The sequence below is a fragment of the Glandiceps talaboti genome, chromosome 11 (genome assembly GCF_964340395.1).
Source record: "Glandiceps talaboti chromosome 11, keGlaTala1.1, whole genome shotgun sequence".
Taxonomy (NCBI): Eukaryota; Metazoa; Hemichordata; class Enteropneusta; family Spengelidae; genus Glandiceps; species Glandiceps talaboti.
The window spans coordinates 11,665,907-11,688,973 of record NC_135559.1 but is presented as its reverse complement, the minus strand read 5'-3'; the positions used below and the strand labels follow the sequence as shown (position 1 = coordinate 11,688,973).

The window sequence follows — 23,067 nt, the reverse complement described above, 5'->3', positions numbered from 1 at the left end:
TGCCATACACTAACTACTGAAGCTCGCATTACTACATATTTGTACTTCATGTCTTTATAATTTAGATCATAATTTATCACCTATGTTATGTTGGAAATGTGGAATCTCAAAGGAATGAGCAAGGTGTACAGCGCCCTCGCTGGCCAGTCTTAGTTAGTCAGCCTGAAGTGGTTACAACTCTGTCTACCTTCATCTGTACTACTCCAATAAGTCTAGTTTAACCTCACTAAAAACAAGATGTCTAATTGGTCTAACTGAAGACAGACCTACAGCTGATAAATTGATGATTTAAATTACAAATGGTTTGCCTACAGCTACAGGTGATCAGACACAGATTGACCACTGCTGGTCAAAGTACTTTCTCATTAAAGGTGTTGAAATAGGTCAACTGTTTGTAGAGAAAGCTCAGCAAGTGAACCAATACATTTCAAGACATTTTAGTAGTTTCCACTGCATAGCAGTTTGTACCTAAGTTATATGAATTCAGACTTGAACATTTTTGACATTTTAGGAGTTTCCACTGCATAGCAGTTTGTACCTAAGTTAAACGAATTCAGACTTGAACATTTTCGACATTTTAGTAGTTTCCACTGCATAGCAGTTCGTACCTAAGTTATACGAATTCAGACTTGAACATTTTCGACATTTTAGTAGTATCCACACCATAGCAGTTTGTACCGAAGTTATACGAATTCAGACTTGAACATTTTCGACATTTTAGTAGTTTCCACAGCATAGCAGTTTGTACCTAAGTTATACAAATTCAGATTTGAACATTTTCAACATTTTAGTAGTTTCCACTGCATAGCAGTTGACTGTTTGTACCTAAGTTATACAAATTCAGATTTGAACATTTTCAACATTTTAGTAGTTTCCACAGCATAGCAGTTTGAACCAAAGTTATACGAATTCAGACTTGAACATTTTCGACATTTTAGTAGTTTCCACAGCATAGCAGTTTGTACCTAAGTTATACGAATTCAGACTTGAACATTTTCGACATTTTAGTAGTTTCCACAGCATAGCAGTTTGTACCTAAGTTATACGAATTCAGACTTGAACATTTTCTTTCCAGGAAACTATCAAACTAGGCTGTACAATACCTCACACCATTATTGTGCATCAATTCCATTTGTATGCAAATCCAAACAATCTCCCTCACCACCATGATCATCTTCATTCCCCTCCTCGCCATCATCGCCGTCGTCGTCGTCGTCGTCGTCACCGTCGCCGTCGTCGTCGAATGACCAGACTGGTACATTGTGTTCATGTATAAGAAGGTATTTTGGTCACTATTTAATTTCATGTTTTTGTTTTCCACGAAACAAGCGAAAATAAGTTTTTAGTGAAAATTTCCAGGTTTACAGTATCATTTGCCACAAAACTCTACTTCTATTTGAACATTTCTACACATACACATACACATACACATACACATACACATACACATACACATACATGCATTCACCCACACACACATACACATACACATACATGCACACATACATACATACATACATACATACATACATACATACATACATACATACATACATACACATACACATACATGCACACATACATACACACATACACATACACATACACATACACACATACATATACATACACATACACATACACATACACACATATACATATACATACACATACATACACATACACATACACATACACATACACATACACATACACATACACATACACATACATACACATAACAGACTTTTTTTAAAGTTTGTTACGATACAAACACGTCATCAAATATTTTCATAGAAACTATTTCAGCAACAACAATAACTTTCACTATTGGAATGCAGTCGTCATTCTTCAGGGTACACAGTCTTCATTCTTGGAGAAGATTCTCTGTTGTATGTATATGACAGCACTCAACAACAACAACAACAACAACTATTCTGTACTCACTATTATACGTATGTACTTCACATACTAACATTATTAACAACAATGACATCATCAATAGCAACAACATCATCAACAACAACAACAACAACAACAACATCAACAACAACAATCTATTCTCTACTCACTCTAGGTGGTGATACTCTAGTCTGTTGTACATAGGACTGTACACTTTCAATATTCCTGTCAAAGCTGCTTCCAAGAACTGGTACCAATCTCGGAGTGGAGTCTTGGTTTAATTCTGTAGGTGGTGGTGGTAACTCTTCATCTTGGTATCGATACTACAAATAAATCAAAGATATAACCAGTAAGTCAGACTACACAACTCAAAAATAACTTTCAAATTCAAAGATGCAACCTGCTAAACGCATTAAGAATCACTGACATGTCTACTACACCAGTATCTTGAAGTCTATCGAATTTTTATTCTAAGCAGTGGCTAGATAATCAAGAAGATATAACAACTCTTAGAAAAAAAACCCCATACATATATATGTGTGTGTCTGTCTGTGTGTGTGTGTGTATGTATGTATGTGTGTGTGTCTGTGTGTCTGTCTGTGTGTGTGTCTCTCTGTGTGTATATGTGTCTGTGTGTGTCTTTGCCTGTGTCTGTATAATCAATGCTAAAACAGCATGCTACTGAACAAAAAATTTGAATTAGTCTCCAAATGCGCACCATGAAAATAAATATATTTCCTCGCCAACTATAGAAGTAAATCCTAATAAGGAATAGTTTAGTCTGACCATCTTGTTATAATATGTGCAATGTACATAAACATTTATGTGTAGATATCGACCTTGACAATCTCAATTTATCGTCATCTGATGATTGCTGAGGAAGTGTGAAACTCTGAGTAACGACTTATAACATCCTTATTCTTTTGATTAAGTATATATATATATATATATATTCAATTTATTTCCAGTTGAAGGCTAAGAACGGAAGAGTTTGTTAGCCAAGCACGAGTTATATATAACAGTAGCTGTTTTTAAAATTCCGCATTTTTCAGGAGATAACTTAAAATGGTAAAGAAAATTAATTTACTGTGGTTTTTATGGTCGCTATCCAAGACAGCAGTCAGACAATTAAAGGCAGTGAAATGCAATGCTTTGTAATATTATATCATGTCAAAGTATCTATATACATGTAGTTACAATTGTAAAATTTTGAACATACTCTTTAAACTGGAACATGGGTTTTTATATTTCGATCAGACAACCACAAAATATCCATGGAAAATTATTAAAATACCAATACTTAGAAATTGTAGAATACATGTAGCAATAAGTTGCAATCATGGCATCAGTGAGAGCAGAACCTCCCAAAAATTTTGCTTGGATATATTATACCATAATAATATGTGTACTGCTAAACACAAATATCTGTATCCACAGGTGATTGAATACTATTCAGGGTGTACGCTATTATGACTCAATCATTATATTTAATAAAATAGTTTAAAAAAAAAAAAAAAATATTCCAGATGCAGCTAGTTCAGATTTAACATATGGATGCAACAACACACACATACGGCGGGCGGTATCTTTACAAACATATTTCAACATATATGAATGCAACAACACACACACACACATACACTTGGTATCTTCAGAGATATCCTGAAATAGAAACAGCACAGTAAGTTAATGGGGTGATGACGTCCACCTGAATACAGTGAAGTCTATTAGTATTCATACTTACCTACTCAGCTGGACTTAAAGATACATGTAGATGTAGGTGCAACTTTTAACAACATTAAAAACAGTCCCAAACAAGTCACAGTCTTTCATCCTGTACTAGACATAATTTCACTTACCTCATATTCATTAGTAGCTAAAAGAATTCCCAATACTAGAAACTCTTTGCAATAATTACATGTTATTCCCCAATATTTTTCTTTGTTCAGCCAACGAAAATGCGAGTGAACTTAGATTCCTTTGTCACTAATTGTCTAGTGACTCGTAGTGACAACCCTTAGGTCACGAGTATTTTTCGGCTGAATGAAGACAAATATTGGAGAATAACATAATTATACCAGTGCCAGTAATATCAAAGAAAAATCAGGGAAAGTACTGGCAATTTTGAACGTTTTGACTCATATTTCGAACACAGCAGAAGGAGTGATGCATTGTCTTGACATAGATGCGTGTTGCCGTGACGTAGAATGACCAGACTATATATTCCATATTTTTTCTTCAACTTGGATTGTGCATGGTATAATATCTCTTACCACTTACATACATGTGCACTTGTCAATGTCAGTGCCTTAGCACGGGATGACAAGTTTGTAAAAAACGAAACAAGTTCCTGACTCAAGTTTTTGTAGTTGCCAATCAAAACTTTGGTTAAATGTGGGGGAGGGGGTTGATATTCACACAATGACATACTGGCAGCCTGTATTTTATACCTTACCTGTAGTTACACCACAGAGACAAATTACTTTGATAAAATGTCGTAATAAGTATCACAATAACAGATACAAGACATGTCTCTCTAGATGTAGAATTCTTATATCTTAACCCTTTCATGACTGGAGACGAGTTTTAAATAATTTTGGGACCCAATTTATATGAATATTTTCATAATTACAATAATATTACTTCATTACGAAGTAACATTTCTTTAATTCCAGTCTAAAATGAAGTTGATATATGCCAAAAACTTACATAAAAACAAGAATTTTGTTCAAATAATTTTGGCGGCAAATTTTTCAGTACTGAATGGGTACAATTTGAAATATGACAGCGCACACAAGTTCAATGTTATATCTATACTGTGTATGTAAGCAGATCTGTTGTCATTTTGCTGACTTCAATAAATAGATCATCTAAAATTGTCACAAACTTGCCATGAAACACCACTGCTGATTGGCAGCTTAACCTCATTACGTGACATACACCAGATAATCAACCAATCACAACAGGTATTCCTTTGGAGACTCATTTGACTGTGTAATTACTCCAGTACAGCCATTAACAGACCACTTTCTGGCGATTCCAAAATGAAACCAAAAACCAAAAATTCCACATCTTGTATTGCTACAAATGGATTATAGAAACATGGAGTACATCTATACGAACACAGAGATGGCAGAAAAGTTGAAAAGAGTACCTGCAAACCACAGCATAGCACAGCACATCGGCATTCCATGATGAAGAGAAATCGCACTATGAGGACACATCTTGTCCATAACAAATCTAATGAGTTGGAAGAAATTAAGATGCTACTAAATGCACTGGCTAAATGGAAGCACGGCGCGGCAAAGAGCACGGGGCGGACCTTAAACCATAAATCTTCCGCTATAATTGATGCAGGACTTCACTTACTTAGCTTCCTAGTCAGGGAACTGGATTTTTAATATACATTTTGTACATACATGTATTATACATTAATTAGGTTAAGTTGTCTGTATTTCAAGGATGGATGAAGTTCAAGTTATGCTTTATAAACACATTAAAGGACTTTTAGTCCAGAATTCGATGATTCTAGTTTTATCTTTGTGACATTCCAGCTTTACCATTTAAGTCTACTTAGTGAGAAAAGTCCTTCATTATCATACAGTGTTCGGACCTGGTAAACCCTAAAAAGTGTTACTGTATTAACCTTGATATTTTCACTACTACAAAATTTTGCACGATTTTACAGTCTTCAGCTAGTTCTCAAAGACTAATTTTTACTAATTACCAGACTGGTACATTTTGTTCATGTACAAGAAAGGCATTTTAGTCACTTATTTTTTGCGTTTTTGTCTTCTAGCGAAATTAGCGAAAATAAATTTCCATGTTTACAATATTTCGCTACCAAGCACAGATTGTTCTTCAATCAAGTTAACAAGTTTGTTATATATAAATCCATTGAAGTTTCGAATTCAGCCAAAAACGATTGTCAACAGGAGGATGTGTAAACCCATGAAATATTACAACCAAACTCCACACTATCACTATTTTATAACCAAAGGAAACTTACTTATTGAGTTTTATCAAATTATAGAAATTAATTTAATGGCCCATATTTTCAGAAACCTCCAGGATATTTGATCAAAGTGGATTTATTTTTGTGATATTCAAGTATAACACATATCATGCATGATATTCCAGATCATTGCATTTTTATAAACTATGTGTTCTGGAGAGTCATTTCATGATTTTACATCACCTACAATTACTTGAAATTTCAGTGAAACATCAAGTTGATCTTGAGCCTTTAAAGGGTATCTTTGGTGTGGCCTATTCTGAATAATGGGTCAATCTGGTGACAAAGACTGAAGTACAAACTTCAGGTGACAATTTTCAAGTTTGTGTTTGGAACAACACAGATGAAGTTTCATCTGCAGATTTCATAACATGACATTGATATGTGGAGATGTAACTTTTAATATTTTGTGTCCATGGCATCCAAGTTTGTGTGTGTTCATCTTTACCAATATACACGCGCAACTAAAGACATGCAACATGGATATACGGTACTAGACAGACTGACTGACCAATTTTATAAAATATAAAAATAATGAAACAGAAAACATGATCGCCTCAACAATCATCAAAACCAGCTTTCTCCACTGACTAGTCTACATCCTGTTCTGAGTATCATCAGCTCAGCTGAAAATAACCCACTTCATTGGTATGTGGTCATGAAACGTTGACATTTTGAGTTGTCATCTAATAAATGACATGCCTCTAGGCTGTGGTAGCACAGAGTAATGATTGCTTGTTAGCTGGGATTTCACATCCACTCCTATCTGTTAGATTGTATGGACACAACGACAGCAGTTAGACTTTCAGACGTTTATCAGTCTCAAAACACGTACCGAGTCTTCATCCCTTAACCCTTAAGATGCCATAGACTTTCAGACGTCTATCAATCTCAAAACACGTACTGAGTCGACAAGTCTTCTTCCCTTAAAATGGCACAAAGCTGACTTTGTAAGCATACTACCCAAGTGAAAAAACTTAAAAACAAAACCACATTCCAGTATATTGATAATATTGATGTATGTCTTCTCTAACATTATGATTGTCAACTCTGGCATTGTTAGAACACCTGATTGCAATCATTGTAGTAAGGATTTCCTGAACATTTTTTCATAGTATGTTACAACTGTAAATTATGTCATCTGATTGTTTCTGGGTCATATTGAATACCAGGTTTCGTCTTTCAGTTAATTGCAAGTTATGGTTAAGTGTGCTTCAGTAAGTACAATACTGCAAGTACCTTTTAAATATGCAGCAAAAACTATGCCCAAATATGTATAATCTCAGTTTGTACCCCTTTGAAATACATCACATATTCTGTTTGTAAATTATTTTCATGTATTTTCCAACTTTCTCAAGTTTCCTGTATTATCTGTAATATTTTACGGATGATTATTTGTTTATTATTAATATTATATCGAATCTTGTCACTCTTTCTTCAGCACAGTAGATTACTCTCCCTCTTTGTCCTAATGCTACCTCGGCGAAATAAGTATGGTTGGCAAAAACTTCTCAGCTATCGGTACTCAATATGGACTAGAAACTAGACATCTAGGAAAACCCAACAATACAGTATCACAGTTCGTAGGTGACAGTAACGTCGACATCCTCTTCTAAATTGCCAGTCTAGTGATGTATATTGTCTAGTCAGACTATCATTACAAGATTTCATGTCCCCAAGTGAACTCCCATAGTTTAGTAATATTCATTTATTTGTCAAGAGAAAGTCTAGCAACTCTCATCAACTCTTTGGGTATGTTTAGTAAAGTAGTTATTAAGTCCTGAGGGATACATTACAAACTGTATGTTTGTCTCCCAACACTACTTTACTCAAATCTGAGTTCGTTAACGGCTGTCCTGAAATCTTCACATCTCCAATATAGAGTATTACGACCCTCTTACCCATCATCCTGCACCCAATAACCACTTCAATTTGGAACTCTTGTCATCTAATAAACAGTTGTTGGGTATTTCATGTGAAATAAAACTATTTTTTATAGGTAAACAAAGCTTATCACCAATACATGCATTACTTGACACTAACATACTGTCATTTCAGATACTTCACTTCCAGTGTTTGTCACATTACATTAGTTGTAATGATGTTGCCATCATCTAACAACAGTTGTAATGTCATAATTATACAGTGACTTCATCACTTTGTCTTCGATCTGAGCTTTAGCATTAGAGACCTGCTTTTCTAACAGTAAACATTATCTGTGTTTTACATGAGCACAAAACTTCGTCTAAATCCAGCCAAAGGAAGGAATCATATGGTGTACAAATTTCAAGTAACTTACAATACCAGCTACCAGCATTATTACTGAACCTGTTTCATCTACACAGGCATAGACATGTAACAAGTAAGCTTATACACATATTATCACTTCCTTTGTTGAAGTTACTTACAAAGTTTGTTTTGACGTCAATTTTGGGAAGACATATTGGTCATCTTAAGTTTTGGAAAATGGTCAACTTTCAGAATACGTGACCGTGTGACAGAAGTTGCATCCTTAAATAGGCCTTTTCGAAATTTGCCATGGTGGTGCTCTACTTCCTGTCTGTGTGTACCTTGGGGGTATAGGTTACTCGGTTAATCATAGCACTGCTGCTTTCCTCAATGTCCAAACAACACAAAAAACATCCCTGATTTACACTTCTATAGAATACCAACAATACCACAGCTCCTCTTAAGAAACAGTACTATGATGTGATGATACCCCCAGTTTGAGCGAGGGCGCTGTACTCATAATTTCCTGTCTGCAGTCTGAAATAGCCTATTGACATGTTCTATCATTCATTGTACACTTTGTTATATGCATGTATTATTTAAGTCAACCAACTTATACCATCAAAAGTATTTCTCTCTGGAGATTTTCAGCTCATCTCTTCATCATATATTTCTACATTAACGTAATTAGTTCTAGTCTTGGAATCAGTAATTAACAAATCCAGACAACTTAATCTTTATTTGCCTCTGACATGACAAACAGTACATATGTTTTCCAACAACTTGACAGGAATTTTAATGTCTTATCTGAAATACAAAACTTATGCACTTTTAAGTCAGTTATAATTTCTTTGAGTTTATGGATATTGCAAGTCATTTTCTGGGAATTTTCAAGTTGAACTCACATCACCTTCCAGGAGTTTCAATATATCCGAGATCATTTTTCAGCAGTTTCTGTGGTAACTAAGATCATTTTCCAGCAGCGTTTATGCTAACTAAAATAATTTTCCAGGACTTTTCATAACTTTTTCCTTTGTCAAAATACTTTGTCTTACATGTAACTATAAAATACACCTTCATTGGACTTGCAAACAATGGAAAATTCGTTAGTTGTGCAATGCTGCAATTTACTACATCATACACCTGAACAGTACTACGCAACTTTCATTTTCTGAGAGCATTAAATCACAGTTTGTTTGTTTTTTAAATTCCTAGAACGTATAAAGTATTAATAATAATGATGTTTTTTATATACATATAGCACTTTCCCACTCTGTGTTCTAAGCACTTTACAATTATCACCCCTGGCACGGATCTATAGTGGCACAACAGCACTTTATACTTCAACTCCCTGGGGAGCATACAATCCATTGCAGCCTTTATAAGGGCATAGGACTAATACATCACATTACAACCTCTATCCTACCAGGTCACCAATTATACAGCTGGGTTGACTGAGACACAATCGTGATTCAAATCTTGCCCAAGGACTTTAGCCATTCAGAAACAAATGGCAGCGATTGGGTTCGAACCGGCAACCTACAGATTCCAAGCCAGCCACTCTACCCATTCACCCATCATGACTCAACATAGGAATCAGGAAGCCTATAATCTCAATACCACTATCAAAAGACAATATTATGGCAAGAATGAAAGTACATGGCCTCAGGGTTTAAACTTATACATACAAAATATCTGTCAAAAATTACTCGGAAAGTGAATTCTAAGATTTCACTGACATCATGATCATAAACAGAGTGCAGTACTACAATAGGCTGACATTATGTTGATGATCGAGATCTCAGTGAGAATTTGGGATCCCTTCCAATCAATCTGTTGACTCCGAGTAGATAAACATTACAGTAACATTACTTTCCTTAGCATTTATAAAACTGTTTCCTACCTGAGAAGTCTTACGACACCCTAGAAATACACAAAGACAAGCCATTGTGAAGGACGCGGTGGTGCTTAGCTAACCAGTACTTTATGTATAATCCGACACAAGAGTTAATTGGAAATAATTATATGTGATACAGGATACAGAAACCGTCTAGCAATGATATTTACCTTACTTAGGATGACTAACATCACATACAATACCATGCAATTATTTTGAAGTTAATTTCCTGCCCAGTGACAACCTACTTGTCCATGGAACTTGACAGGTTTAAAATTAGCTTTTCACTGTCTCTTTTCATCACTACAATAACAGCTTTGTACAGGCTTATAATGAAATATCACCAATTATCTGATGAAGTTTTAGATTTAACAGTACAAGATAAGTGTACTGACATATAGTTTTCGTCTGACTGGAGTTTACATCAAGTGTTTTGTCTACCGTAACTCACATTAGTCCAGTTAACTAGTATATTGAAAGTTTACTGTTGGCAAGCCGGGAGGGAAAAACCATTATTTCAATTTAAATTTTTTTCTCTGTGATAGCACATACTGACAATGTTGTCATCAGTTACACCACAAACTAGTGATGTCATTGGAGTTACACCACAAACTAGTGATGTCATCAGTTATAGCACAAACTAGTGATGTCACCACAAACTAGTGACGTCATCAGTTATACCACAAACCAGTGATGTCATTAGCATTAAACCATAAAAGAGTGATGTCATCAGTTATACCACAAACTAGTAATGTCATCAGAGTTACACCACAAACTAGTGATGTCATCGGAGTTACACCAGTGATGTCATCAGTTATGGCACAAACTAGTGATGTCACCACAAACTAGTGACGTCATCAGTTATACCACAAACCAGTGATGTCATGAGCATTAAACCATAAAAGAGTGATGTCATCAGTTATACCACAAACTAGTGATGTCATCAGAGTGACACCACAAACTAGTGATGTCATCAGATGTAATTTATAATTTACATATTTCTTGTATACAGTCCCACATTTCTAGCTAGACCATTGTCATAAAGCCATTTATACCATGCACTAGCCAGGTTCAACAGAAAATATGGAATATATACAACTCTGGTCATTCTACATCATGACAACATGCGTCATGTCAAAATAACATAGGTTCTGCTGTGTTCGAAATACGAGTCAAAGTCAAAATGTTCAAAATTGACATTATTTTCCCTAATTTTTTTTTACATTACTGGCGATGGTATAATTATATTATTCCCAATATTTTTCTTCATTCAGCTGGAAAATACTCGTGACCAAAGAGTTGTCATTATTCGACTAGTGACTCATAGTGACAAGACCCCTTAGGTCACTTGTATTTTTCTTGAATGAACGGAAAAAAAATACTGGGGTATAATATCTAAAAGCCTCTTTGCGGTGGCATCAGTCCAACATGCATCATAAACTTTTCAGAGCCCCAACAGAAATTTAACGGCTTTGCAAGATTGTGCTTGACAGAAATTTAATGCTTTATTCTATAAAATTACCTCTCCTTTCTTATCCGTAACTATGTTAACATCATTATTGTATACAGCAACAGAAAGTTTTGTAAATGTTTTTAGACAACTATTATTAGTATTTGATAACATCTCCCTTAATAATATTAGTAGTCTGACTAGATGGCCTAATTTATATCTAATTATTATTGGGTTGATGACCATGTCAAATTTGGTTATTTACAAGACATTACTGTTCTCAATAATTTTGATCAAGGTTATGATCTGTTTTATTTCAGCATACTAAGAATGTATTGCATGATAAGTACACAGTATCATACATGTTGGAGGACAATTGAGTGTAGCTCATTCTGTCTGTGTGTGTGTGTGTGTGTGTGTGTGTGTGTGTGTGTGTGTCTGTCTGTCTCTGAGTATAAAAGTATGTATCTGTTCTCTCTGTGTATGTGTGTGTCTGTGTATAAAAGTATGTATCTGTGTGTATGTGTCTGTGTGTCTCCATTGTGCATGTGTGTATGTGTGTCTGTGTGGGGGGTGTATGTATGTATGTATGTATGTACGTACGTACGTACGTACGTACGTATGGGTGTGTGTGTGGTGTGTGTGTGTGTGGGGGGGGAGGGTGTAGGGTGGGGGGGGGGGGGTAAGTGTTCACATGAGTACACACATTTATAGAACAGTATATGTATGCATTTGGATATGTCTGTGCATACAAATATATATGTGTGTTCATTTTTCCACAGCCCTGACTACAATCATATTATTTTCCACTCTTATCAAAATAATGAAAAATAGCTGTCTATATCAGTAAATGAAAATTTCTAACGCATAATTTAAGAGAGATTTCATTCCATTTAATCCAGTGAAATAGACATATTATAAAAGCAATGTACACATTGACGTCATACAGATATTATCTATGCTGTAAATAAAACTATTTTGTTCTAATGAGTAGACTGTATAACGGACACTGTCTTTTTGCAATGTTTTGTAACCATAGTGATGGTAATATCAAACCATCCACAATTACCATTCAGCACTGATTTTGGAGCAGAACCCCTGCCGAATCACCACGGCAACAGAATTAAATGTTACCTTCTTCTCTTCCCTAGCAGAAGCACTGATTATCAAGTGTTTGCCATCAGTTCAGTACCTTGGTGATATTTTTAAATCATTTCAAACACATTTCAGCTAAATGTGGACAGAGATCACCCTCATCAAACCTAATAAAAATCCTGGAACCAAGTTAGATTTTAAACAAATATAACACCGCCAGGATATAACTTTTTCTTCTCAATTACATACACTTACCATACATAATACACTTGATTTCAAACAGACACACGTATACACACACACACACACACACACACACACACACACACACACACACACACACACACACCCAGACAGACACCACCTAACACTTGCCCACACCTTCATACGACAAATCCCCACATTACTAATGTGCCCCTATGCCAATTCAATGCGCACTGATGGACACAACTTCTAGTGACACACCAAAATTTGGTGTTCCCCTAACTCTTACTACATGTATGTGGTGACTCACAAGAAATCCCAGTTTTTTATAATTTTGACTCACAACAAAATTTTGACAATCATTGGTGGGCACACTGCATATTACCATACAGTTCTACACCATAACACATACATAAACACACATATCTAGATTACTAGATTTACTCCTTTAAGTGCAAAAAACATGTCAAACATCCAGCTCTTTGTGTACTCAATTACTACAAATATTTCTTACTACAAAATTGGCATCAAAATCATTCAGTGTCTGTCATTATACCGAATCATGAACACTTCCCTCATTGAAGTCAATCAGCACATATCTTAACACAACTAGGTATTACCATTACACAAAGTCAAATTTCAACTTCTACATTTCCACTACACCTAGGGACTCTACTACTAACATTACAATCATCATTACAAATATAAATCAACTAACAAATTGATTTACCTTCTTAGAAAGGAGAATCGCCGAGGTACAAACCGGTACCATGGTTTATGGAATATATACAAAAACACAGCGGTGATAGAATTCAATGTTTGCAAGTCATACTTACATTATTAACTAATAAATGTTAATGGGTTTGACTCTGATCTGATCTGAATAATTGAAAGTTGATTTAATAACAGATCAATCAATGGTTGGTAAATCAACGTCACTTGGTGTATCAAGTCCAAACATCGACAGATTACGATACATTTGTTTCACGGTGTAAAATAAAAGCACCAATCAATAGATTGCCTTCGGCTGTATTTTAATTGAGTTGACTCATTGATATGAAATACAACCTCTATAAATGGACAAACACACTGTACTTTTCAGCTCATTATATAACTCAAATATTGTCATGATAATATTTACATGTATGAGGTAAATAACACTAACCTTGGAAATTTTTAATTTTGTGTTTTGTCTCTGTAAGTCTGTTTGCCCACTGACGATCTTCCAAAAGTGTGCGTGTGTGTGTGTGTGTGTGTGTGTGTGTGTGTGTGTGTGTGTGTGTGTGTGTGTGTGTGTGTGTGTGTGTGTGTGTCTGAAGATGGGTATATGCAGTTGTATCTAGTTTCTGTGTGTGCATATATGCATGTCTGTTTTAAGTGTGCATATGTCTCAAAGTGTACACTATGTTCTAAATAGTCTGGTTGTCAAGAATGATCACATGATTGAGTTAAAACAGTCAATGTTCCTAGCAAATTGTATCTTAAGAGGTATGTGATTTTAATCCCTTCTTCCTCCCCTCCCCCAATCTAGTGATTACATGCAGCTCTGATTTGTCAAGTCAAAAGGTGTACAACTGAGCCTTCCCAATAACTTATGCCCTCTAGTGGTTACATGTACGTAGTCAGTGAGTGAATGAACCTTTCCAGTAACTTATGCCCTCTAGTGGTTACATGTACATAGTCAGTGAGTGAATGAACCTTTCCAGTAACTTTTGCCCTCTAGTGGTTACATGTAGTCAGTGAGTGAATGAACCTTTCCAGTAACTTATGCCCTCTAGTGGCAGAACACAGAAATAACATGGAAGCATGGCAGTGAACACTGCCCTCTAGTGTTTGACTACAGAAATTACACATTTGTGGGCATGAAGTCACCTACTCTATATTAAAATCACATACCTCTTAAGATACAAGTCTAATAGCTATAGTTCAAATAAAGTACACATTTACAACCAACATAAAACTCAAACCCTTTATCCAATTTGACTGGAATTCTACTCTACCAAGAGAAAACATAAACTGATCACAGAAAGACGACTTCCTCTTAAAAAAACTAATTTATAAACGTTGAGACAAAGGGCTTATTGGAAGAGTGAAAGCATACTTCATGGAAAATCAGTGAAAGTGAACAGTTCAATTTGATTAACGGACAGTCTCTACAGTAATGCATGTTGATTTTTATTGCACTCAATGAATAATACATAACATGTATGTCTACACTTTGATGAATGTGTAATTAGGTATAAGGTAGAGGGTGGCCATTTCCAATGGTGATATAGACATTCTAAACACAATTAGAAAGATTGGTGTCCACATAAAAGACAAACAAGTCAAAAATGACATTTCATCTAATTTTTTTTACATACATCATATATTACCATAGGAACAGTTCTATTTAAATCTTGAATAACTATGTCATTTTGACTTTAGTATATATTATTATATACATGTACTTGCTTTAATCTGCAATTATAATCAAGTATATACAAGCATTTTTTTAATTTGTCATTTACTGTAGACTTCATCATGGTAGACATGTGGTTAATGGCTCCTTATACAACAAGTATAAGAATGCTTGCAGTGGCACAAAGATAGAAACAGAAAGAGCGTCAAACAAACACAAAAAGACAGACACATATAAGAATGCCTGCAGTGATACACATAGATAGATGAGTGAACAGACAGACAGACAGACAGGCAGACAGACAGACAGACAGGCAGACAGACAGACAGACAGACAGACAGACAGACAGGAGACAGATGGATGGATGGACAGATGGTAAGACAACCAGAGAGAGAGAAAGAGAGAGAGAGAGAGAGAGAGAGAGAGAGAGAGTGAGAGAGAGGGGGAGGGAGAGAGATTGACTGACTGACTGACTGACAGACAGACAGACAGAGACAGACAGACAGACAGACAGACAGACAGAGATTATGACAATTGGTTTTTATAGACTTAGACAGTATTTGCGAAAGACTTAAAATGTGTTTACAGCTTGTCTGATGATTCCTGTTGTTATTGTTGTGGTGTGGTGTCTCCTCCTTGGACATGAAAAACCGTCTACCTTACAATACAAAGATATCAGCAGTCAGTTAGGACACTCTGCCTAATCATTTTATTGATCCACACACATTAGTAGATCAATTCTAGTGATAGTAGCTAGCTAGACAAATTAGTCTATCATTAATAGCTGCTATATATCACACATTATCTATCTACTTATCTGTGTTTTAGTAAATGTCATTTGGCCATCAGTCACACCAGACACTATTGTCAATACTTCCCAACTCATCCAGACCATCCTTGTTGTTAGCACACACGTCTTATTCTGTACCCAATGGCAATCATTACTTGGTAAACTCTCTTCAGGGATATAGATGACGCAAAAACAACTGGCTACTCCACAATTTCTTGTTGGCCACTTTTTCAGGAATTTGTATTTGAAATTGTTTGTCTCAACCACTATATATATATCCATTTTTAATCAGGTTCATCTAGTATTTGATACCAGTCTAGGTATTTCTTCACATATTTTCCTCTAATTTTACCTGCTACTTTTACAATTAGCTGCATCCCGGAGTAAGCTGATGTGGCTAAAGTATACGGCTTGATTTATTGAGTTATATCATATTATTTGTGTTATTAAACACTATGCTATACTACTACTACACTAGACTATACTACACTATACTACACTACACTACACTACACTACATTAATCCATCCCACCGTACACAACACTACACATAAATTCTGACTCATTAGTAAACTGTGCAATAGCTCAAACCAGCTTAGTTTACATTTTTATCCAATCATAGGTACGTAAAATCTGCCTGCGTTCCTATTAAATAGTAATTTATACTTTACCAATTTCGGTTCCCCATCACAAGGTATGCAAAGTTATACAAGTTTTAGCAGACCCTGGGTTCCGAACACGAGTCTAAGGCCTCATTATTCTACTAAGATGGCTCAATATGGAATATATCTTAGTTTTATTTCTCCGTAAATTGTGTTTTTATGTTGACTCCTTCAATCAACACACTGAAATGGCTAATTCTTTCTTTGTTTTATTTCCTATACCTACGTCATCGTCTACAGCACTGTCTTATCCCTCATCATTTATCAAATTCAAGTAGCAAGCATTCACGTCCTGACAAACTATATGACGTCTATTTTTGTATTCACATCTCATTTTATACTGCCGGAAGACAACACAAGATTTCAATTTCAAAAGTACTTTGAAAGTGTTTCCTGTGGCAAAAAAATATCAAAAAGTTATGACTGATGATACTTGAGTTGAAGACACCGTAGAATCCAACCATAATGTCCTCGCCTTGGATTGTTTGAGGTAGCTATGGTATCATAATATTGGGTTTGGTAACCATGACAACACCTCCTACTGATGGAGATTATGCGTTCCTCTGACGTCTTTAACAAATGAAATTCTTCATTTGGATAAGGAAAACTTTCTATTTTTTTTCACAGTAGCTTGGTGAATGGTAGTATCCCCATTTTTTTTTTCAAATTTGCAGTGTATTAGATTCAAAGAGGTTCTGGTTACAGAAAACAGCAAAATCTGACATTTTCAAAAAATACACACTAAATGTTTGATACACCTTGTAAAAATATCAAAGAACATGGATACACTAACTGTACATTGGGACCTTACTGTATCTACAATTCCTGTTGGCAATACAAGGATGGGGTGGGGTGGAGGTTGGAGTGGAGGGGGCAGTGACAAAACTGTTCTTATGTATCAATATTGTAATGTGATTTTAGAAGACGATCGATTTTCCTACAACGTGTTTTAGCAAACCTAATTTCATTAGAAGTATTTATTAAATTAAATTAAATCCGAAATTTAACATTGATAGGTACATGTATGAACTAAAACTTAAAAGCCGGTCATATCAACAAATAGAAAGGAAGTGACCATGACATGCACGTATAGACTCAACAAAAATAGAACAAGATAGGCCGGAAATGGAATACATTTAATCATACAAGGACGGCAGTGATATAAAGTAACATTACTCAGTTGATAACCCAGTAAGTTTGAGTAGAAACCGGACAATCTGTTGTTGCCATGACAACATCTGTCCACGACCCGATCCATCAAATCTCCTTATAGAATAGGATTGATAGAGACAGGGTTTCATCAGACTCCCATTACTATCTTTAGCAATTCATTACTTTGTTTCTACAATTCAGAAATTTCAGAAATGGAGAAACCGAGAAATGTGCGTAGTATATATATGAGTACTGTAATGTATCAATTTGACAAGAGAAATATAATTCATACAAGTATACATTTTAATCACCATTTTGAACTGCATGTATTCATAAAACAGGTTTTTAATTTTTCAATGAGAAATAAAGAAATAAAGAACAGGAAATGGTCTAGCAAGTAGAAAATATTAAGTAGTATATCGAATTAATTTGAAAAGAGAAAAACATTTATACTGGCCACTATATTTTAATCATCATTTTGAAGTAGTAGAATTTATAGAATTGTTTTTACTTTTCAATAGGAATTAAGAAACTGAGAATTGGAGATGTTTTACATGTAATATTGTATTTGTACTGAATTCAATTTGAAAAGAGAAATACATTTATACTGATTACTGCATTTTAATCCTCAATTTGAACTACTTGTATTTATTATAGCATTGTTTTTACTGGAAATGAAAACGGAAAGTTTGGATACGATAATTGTTACAGAGACCAAAGCTAATTGTTTTAATCAAAATAAATCATTAACATTTTGAACAATTTGAATCACATGATTGATTCTAGAGCTCACAGGGAATGAAGATAGGTGGCAAATTTTGATATATTCTGACAAACATGCAAAGTAAGATTGAAATTTATGTACATCAACAATGTATGACCAAATTGAAATATTAGTTATTCATACAACTGTTTTTACATTTCACCGAGAGCCATACAAACTGTCACAGTAAACATGATTACCATTGTCAAATCTAACAAACAAGTTTCAATTATTCATACAACTTTTTTCTACATTTCATACAGAATCAAACAAAATCATGAAATCACATTTGAATTTGTCGGAGGTTAGCATTAAATACATTAAAAAATTAATGTGTATGCATTGAAATACAACTACCGACAGCAAAGCATTGATGAAAGGAACCGGCTACAAACAGGGAAAGTAAACAAATGAATTGAATTAATAACACTTGGAACAGAAAAGACGAGCGATATTTTATGGCTTGATAAGAACAGTTTTACTAACATTATATATAACAGTGTATGTGTACATGTGCATGAAATGCCAGGGGAACTTCAAATTTGTTTGTGAATGTGAACTATTATGCAAAGTGGCCATACAACTGTTCTTATCAAATCATAAAATGAAAAACAAGTCTCTATACTTCCAACATGCTCTATCAAGTGTTATTAATCCAATTCAGTTCTTTAATATTCTCCCTCTTTGTCACAATTTCCACTTGCCAATGTTTCCCTGTCTCTAATTGTACGTACACCCACCATAATTACAACAGCATCATAAAAACATTCGCAATAATTCATAAATTTGTTTTCGTGTTGTAGACAGAATAAAAGAAATTTAAATTAATCTGTTTGAAATGGAAATATACATTTGCCATTACCACTGCAGTATAATCTGATAAAATTTATTAAATTATTCCTACAACTGTTTCGACATTTCACACAGAATGTTGAAAATGGGAAATGATGGATAGATTCAGATTGAGTGCATGGAAAATAAGGAATAGCTAAATATAAGTAGAAATCTCACGACTACACACAGACAGCATTCAAATGATGTTTTTTTCTCAGAATCCATGATTATAAAGATGTCGTGACTTTTCACAATAAGTCGTGATATATTTTTTTCTATATTTTGATCTTTTAATAAAATATTTGTGCAAAGTATACTTCAATTGTTATTCTTGTAGGCCTACAGAACCGAATAAATGATAATATATTATTGTTATATCTTGTAGTATAAAAACCAAGTACATACAAGGTTTTTCAATTTGTGTTTTCATATGTTATGTAAATTAATTTGATAGTATTATTTTCATTTTTGTGAACTCTGCTACGGAAAACTTAAAAGTTGTGAATTTTGAGACACAGGTTTTCATTCAAATTTTAATTTCTAAAAATTCAGTTTCATACTATTTTCCATTATCTATACGTTACTAAAGAAATCAAAAACCGTTCAAATTTTATAAGAATTGCGAGGTCTTTATACTTTTGCTCTTCCACAAAACTGACAAGATTTATTCTCAGTGAAATTGTCATACAGTCTACTAGTAGCAATACACTTGTCTAAAAGCTTTCCTCACCTCTGTCCATGTTAAACACTGTTTATTTTACAATCTATACATGTGTAATGTCTACTAGTGAATCGTAATGATAACTGCAAAAAATGAGGGGAGGGGGTCATATAAATGGAAGAATGTATCATTTGTAATTTACTCTACTGGATGGGGAGGGAGAGTGTGGCTAAGATAAGCATAAGAGTTGGGGTACATAGGTGGTGTTACTACACATGCAGTTCTTTGTTCTTGTATGACTGAATGCCACACACACACACTCACAAGTTGTACAAATAATGATAGAACACAGAATACTGACAGACGCACACACAAATGAGAAACATACACCAGACAATCTATTGATAATAGTCTCACTACCTACCCAGCACAGACACGCATTCTTCTTTTGTTGGTCTTTCATTCTATCAATCCACAGTACAAGTTTTACGACGCGTACACAGTTCCGTTAGAAATCACACAAAAAAACTCCGCGACAGCTTAAAGTCAGTAGAATCACTTTCCAGTACTGTGTGTTGAACTACTACTATATATATATCCACAGAAAATGTAGTCAGTCAAGTATCCGTTCACATCTGAATACTTTCCATCTATGCACTTACGACGGTACGTCTTTGCATATCCACTCAAACAGAAAATTAATATTTGTCCAGTGTCTCAGGAAAACACGAAAACAAGCCAACTAATGACTGGGGGTTATCTCTATCAACACTAGAAGACGTAAAAACTCATCAACTACAGCCAAGTATCTGTGTGTGTATGCAGTACAGTAGTAAAGAGACGTATGCCGGGAGCTAATAGAATTGATAGGTAAGGGTACATTACATGTACGGTATATACCAAGATATCCTGGGAGACTGCATACCAAATTATCATTACATTCCCTATAATCACACACACAACTTACAACATCAATAAATATTCATGAGGTCTGGCCTTTTTCCTTGATGGACCAAAAATCGAACTCAAAGGACAAGCTTTCGAATAAATTTTAGTGAATTATTCTAAGTTCAACATATTTAAATATTCATGAGACCAGCCATGTTTCCTCGATACACCAAAAACATCACACACCAAATATCGCCGTCTCCTGTGGGAATGAAATTCAAACTTCTAATTTACATATTTTAACATTTATAAATTTGCATAAGACACGACTTTGCCTTGACGATTCAAAAAATCAAACTCCGGCATACCTTTTAGAATAAATTTGATCTTTTTAACAGCATTTTATATTCAAATGTTTCCTGATGCAAAAAAATTGACAAGGTTGTAAATATTACATTACGACAGACTAATAAGATTCACAATAAGTACTCGACTGGAGATGTTCATCTTGTCATTTGTGACATCCTCTGATCAACTGAGACATTCCCTGTCAACTAACAAGGTACCTACAAGTCAACATCTCGGTAATTGCCTTTGTTCCACTCTAGTAGTACTTGTCTGGTTTTTTATGACAGCTGTCATGTATGACACAACATAATACAATACAATTTATCCCATCAAGACCACAGATGGTCTCTTTTTATTCATTACCATGACAACCTTCACTTATAACATCAAATTTCTGTCAATCATTAATTAGGAAGTTTTAAAGATAAGATAAATTAATTGTTATCACTATCCGCTTGCAATATCAATTTCAAACTCATCCTGTTAATTAATGATTAGAAAATTACAGAGAAGATAAATTATTAATATTTATCAGTCTACTTGCAATATCAATTTCCAATTCATTCTGTGAACCGTAAAGATAGATTCCTAATTTTTATCACTGTTCAACTATCTTCACTTGCAATATCAATTTCAAATTCATCCTGTCAATTATTGATTAGAAAATTTTAGATATTACCTGCATGCAAATGATATGCAAATGAGGATATGATTGTTTGTTCTACTAGCTACGCTCGTGAAAGTAGTGCCACAGCACACGCCAAGCACTTGTCCAAATCAACCCCCCCCCACACACACACACACTTGCACTCACACGTCATTGAGTTGTCATAGTACCTGTATATGTACCATGAACTCATTCAATTACATATTCATGTAATTATCAATTTTGATTATTCATGTGCATAAACAAATCAATTAATTTTCATTTATTCAATTTTCATTTGTTATTCCTTATAAATTCATTTTTATGAGTTATACATCTAAAATTTGATTGATTTCATTGTGTTTTCATTCATTCATATTTCTATTAAATTCCTGACTCATTCATTTCTTTACTCCTAATCCAACAATTTATTACTCAATTAATGTTTCTGTTACCCATTTATGAATATATATTATTTTTTGTCTAATTTCTGTATTATTTTACAGTGCACAAGATTTATAGGTTTCTGTCACACCAAATTACAGGTGTTTCAAATCATATGGATATACATGTGTATATCAACATAAAGTTATACCATACTCAAGCCAAGTTATTGTCTTTGAACAGAAAATATGGATTATATACCCTGATCATTTCATGTTATGACAACCCAGGTCTAAGTCACTGATTCGGCAGTCCTCAAAAATATGTCAAAACATTCCAAATCATCGTTATTTTTCCCAATTTCTCATAAATTATGCTTCAGGAGGTATAATTATATTGTTCCCCAATCTTTTTCTTCGTTCAGACAGACAATAGTCGTGACCTAAGGGTTTGTCACTACGAGTCTAGCGACTCATGTTATTCATATTTTCCTTGGCTGAATGAAGAAAAATATTGGGGATTCCCGGAATATTTTCAAATTATCACACATTACATTATTGGATTTATTTAGTAGAAACAACTACAACCATTTATTATATGTAGTCATTAGGACTAGATAAAAAAAACTGTTTGTTTCAGGTTACCCAACCCCACATAGTTTTTCAAACCAATCCTATTTTTATTTATTTTTTACATATTCAAGAAAAAAATAATAAAATTGTGAAAATTGTGAAATCTCGCCAGAA

At 34.4% G+C, this 23,067-nt stretch overlaps 1 protein-coding gene across 4 annotated transcripts in view; it reads right to left on the bottom strand.

Annotated features, from left to right (window-relative positions):
* Positions 1–23,067, bottom strand: part of LOC144442254 (disks large homolog 1-like) — a 190,330-nt gene that overhangs the window by 93,836 nt on the left and 73,427 nt on the right. For all 4 annotated transcript variants that reach the window (XM_078131542.1, XM_078131540.1, XM_078131541.1 and 1 more), the window contains one exon: positions 2,073–2,225. In XM_078131542.1, the coding sequence (XP_077987668.1) occupies positions 2,073–2,225 (153 nt within the window). The remainder of the gene's footprint in view (positions 1–2,072; positions 2,226–23,067) is intronic.